The sequence below is a fragment of the Salmo salar genome, chromosome ssa14 (assembly GCF_905237065.1).
Source record: "Salmo salar chromosome ssa14, Ssal_v3.1, whole genome shotgun sequence".
Lineage (NCBI taxonomy): Eukaryota > Metazoa > Chordata > Actinopteri > Salmoniformes > Salmonidae > Salmo > Salmo salar.
This window is the reverse complement of record NC_059455.1, coordinates 38,807,347-38,810,534: the sequence shown is the minus strand read 5'-3', so window position 1 is coordinate 38,810,534 and position 3,188 is coordinate 38,807,347. Positions and strand designations below refer to the sequence as shown.

General features: G+C 48.9%; 1 protein-coding gene across 1 annotated transcript; it reads left to right on the top strand.

The window, feature by feature from the left end:
• Positions 1 to 1,380: 1,380 nt before the first annotated feature.
• Positions 1,381 to 2,852, top strand: LOC106569561 (CD63 antigen-like). Its single transcript, XM_014141035.2, has one exon. The coding sequence runs from the start codon at positions 1,396 to 1,398 to the stop codon at positions 2,503 to 2,505; it is 1,110 nt and encodes a 369-aa protein (XP_013996510.2). The 5' UTR covers positions 1,381 to 1,395; the 3' UTR covers positions 2,506 to 2,852.
• The last annotated feature ends 336 nt before the right edge of the window (positions 2,853 to 3,188 follow it).

The following is a 3,188-nucleotide window of genomic DNA, read 5'->3' as shown; positions in this document are numbered from 1 at the left end:
GCTCAGTTACCAGCTGCAAATACCCAGAGGCGGGCCAATCATTTTCTTCAAAAAATGACAGCGCAGGATGATGTGGAAGCATATCTTACCACCTTCGAAAGAACGGCAGAGAGGGAGAAGTGGCCGAAAGAAGAATGGGCAGGGTTTCTGGCACCATACCTGGCAGGGGACGCTCAAAAAGCATATTTCGACCTGGAGTTGAAAGATGCACAGGATTACGATAAACTAAAGGGAGAGATTCTGACTAGACTGGGAGTGACCGATACCGTGAGGGCACATTGCTTCCACCAGTGGTCCTACCGACCTGGACAACACCCCTGAACACAGATGCTCGACTTCATTCACCTGGCACGGAAATGGTTGTGACCGGAGACCCGTTCGTCCGCCGAGGTCGTCGAGACCATCGTACTCAACCAGTTTCAGCGAGGTCTACCCCAAGAAGTGCGACGATGGGTTGGCCAGAATGAGGTACTTTCTGCCGACCATCTCGTGGGCCTGGTTGAACGGTATTGTAAGGCTGGAACAGCTGAGCAGGCACAGGAGGAAAGATTCCCATTCCCCAGGCCTGGGCGAACCAGCGGACAGGGTAAGGCTGTCCCAACATGTGGAGTGAGAAGAGAGCAGCGTGGGGCCATGAGGAAAGAATCAGAATCGGGCCGAGACACTAAGGAAAAAGCCGGAAACAGGGACCGGGGGTCAAGGGGGTCTCCCCCCCCGAAACCCTATTATCTGTTACAATTGTAATCGACCGGGACATATTGCAGCCTACTGCCCTATTAAAGAAAAGCCAATGCAATGTCACCTCAGTGAAAAAGAAGATGAGATATGGTATGCATGTCCTGTGGTAACCACTGTACTTGAAAGATCAAGAAACAAACATATGTGCAGGGTGAAGGTTGAAGGGAAAGAGGTTGAAGCACTGCTGGATTCCGGCAGTATGCTAACCCTGGTCGTTGCAAACCTAGTGCCGACTCATAAACTGGATACAAGTCAGGATATCAGTGTTACGTGCATTCATGGGATACCCGTCTGTACCCCACAGCCTTAGTGAGCATATAAACAGAGGACGGTCTGCTGGATTATGAGGTCGGCGTGGTCCCAAAGATGCCATCTGATGTAATATTGGGTAGATACTTTCCTAACTTTGCGAAGTTAGGCCAAAAGAATGGCATATTTGAAAAGCCAACAACCCTGACCAAGCAGGAAGAAGCATGGGGCCTTCAACCAAAGTCAAGAAAAGAGGTCTCCCAGGAGCCAACCTCACAGGTACTAGTAGGGGAGGATGAGGATGAAGTGGAAAACCTCGTTGATAATGAACAGCCCAGTACTAGTGGGGCTGGGGTCGATCTGAATCCAGAGGATGACTATCTAGAACCAGCAGACCTGGCAGGATCCATGACTAATTTCAGGACGGCCCAACACCAGGATCCAACCCTGCAGCAAGCCAGAGCAGACGTGCAGGTCGTAGATGGTACTCCCATAAATGATGGGATGATACCTAATAGTTTTCCCCACTTCATCATGAAAAATGGTTTGGTGTACAGAGTCTCAAAAATAGGGGTTGATGTGGTGGAACAGTTGTTGGTCCCCACCCGGTACCGGAGGACAGTACTGGATCTAGCTCATGGGCACATTCTGGGTGGACACCTTGGTATCGATAAAACCCGAGACCAGATTGCTGGAGGTGTGATTATCGGCCTGGGACTTATGGGTCAATTCGTCTACCATGGCAGTACTTCAGAGTTTGAGAACCAGTCCAAAGGGTTTGTCATGCTGTATGTGGTAGGAGGCATCACCATGGTCATGTCTCTGCTTGGGGCGTATGGAGCACACAGAGAGAAGAGAATTCCCCTGATCATGTTTCTGGTAGCCCCACTAGTACTGGGCTGTTCATTATCAACGAGGTTTTCCACTTCATCCTCATCCTTTATTGTCTGCTTCTGCCTCCTGTGTGTGGCGTTGCCCACAGCCATGTACCGTCCTGAGGTAAAGAGGATTGTGGAGGAGAAGTTCCGTGAGGTCCTGCCTCTGAACGAAGCCTCCCCTGATGTTAGACAGCTCACTGAGAGGATTCAGCTGAATTTGAAGTGCTGTGGGCTGTTCAGTTACACAGACTGGGGCAACAACGTCCCTGACTCCTGTCTCTGTCAGGGTGAGGAAGATCAGATGGAGGGTACATGCCTGAACATTCCATACCAGTTGTTCCTTTCAGAGTTCAGGATGACTGGACACCAGAAGCTGATCTACAAACAGACCTGCTTCCCCATCATCGAGGGCTACGTGGCTAAAGCTCTGGACATCCTGTTGGGCGCTTCCTTCGGATTCGCTGCTCTGGCTCTCCTGGGAGCGGTGATGTCTGCCGTCCTGCTGGCTCAGCTGAGGAGCTCTACCGTAGCGGTTCCTGTGGTGTTCAGTGTCAGCTCTCACCCGTCCAAGTTCAGCTTCAGTTCCCACCCGCCCAAGTACAGCGAGCTTTACAACGAGCCTGAGAAGCATGAGAAGTGAAAAGCAGGTTGAGGTTCAGGATGCTGAGGTTCAGGATGTGGTTAGTTAGATGACATTGTTTAGGCTGTTGTTCAGTCTGGCTCAGCATAGAAATATAACTACTAGAATGGTTAAAGCCCCACAGACCTCGGCACTATGACTGCACCACCATGGGGTATGATCAATATAGTTGAATGGGGATTGTCTTTCTAGTGATCTATTTCTATGGTGTCCAGACTCACACTGTTTTCCTTCCACATCTTCTTATGGTTGTTGTGTGTTTTTTAACGAGAGGTCTCCTTAACTCTCTTACTGACTGTCAAACCAAAAGGAAGGTGCTACTTCCTTCTGTGTGTCATTTGCTTTGATTTGAGTTCTACATTTAAGAGAATCACCACAGGTGGTTTTATACATATGCAGGGAGTTCTTAGTAAAATGGTTGCGAAACGTTGCGTTTTATTTGCAGAATGAGACACAATGAACTGGAAGGGCGTTTTGAAAAGAGGATAATGCAAAGAGAGTACAACTCTGAGTTAGAAAGGACAAAATGTCATTTCCATATGACTTTGAATGTCAAATCATTTGCCTTGTAACTGCAATAATAAAGGGAAACGAAAGTGAAGGTTGACAAAAGGGTACTGGCAAATTCTTCTGACCCCCAGGGCCAAAGAAAAGACAGCCTTTGCAACCCCTGACCGTTTGTG

Excerpts from the sequence above, each read along its gene's own strand:
- LOC106569561 (XM_014141035.2), top strand. The coding sequence starts at position 1,396 with ATGACTAATTTCAGGACGGCCCAACACCAGGATCCAACCCTGCAGCAA.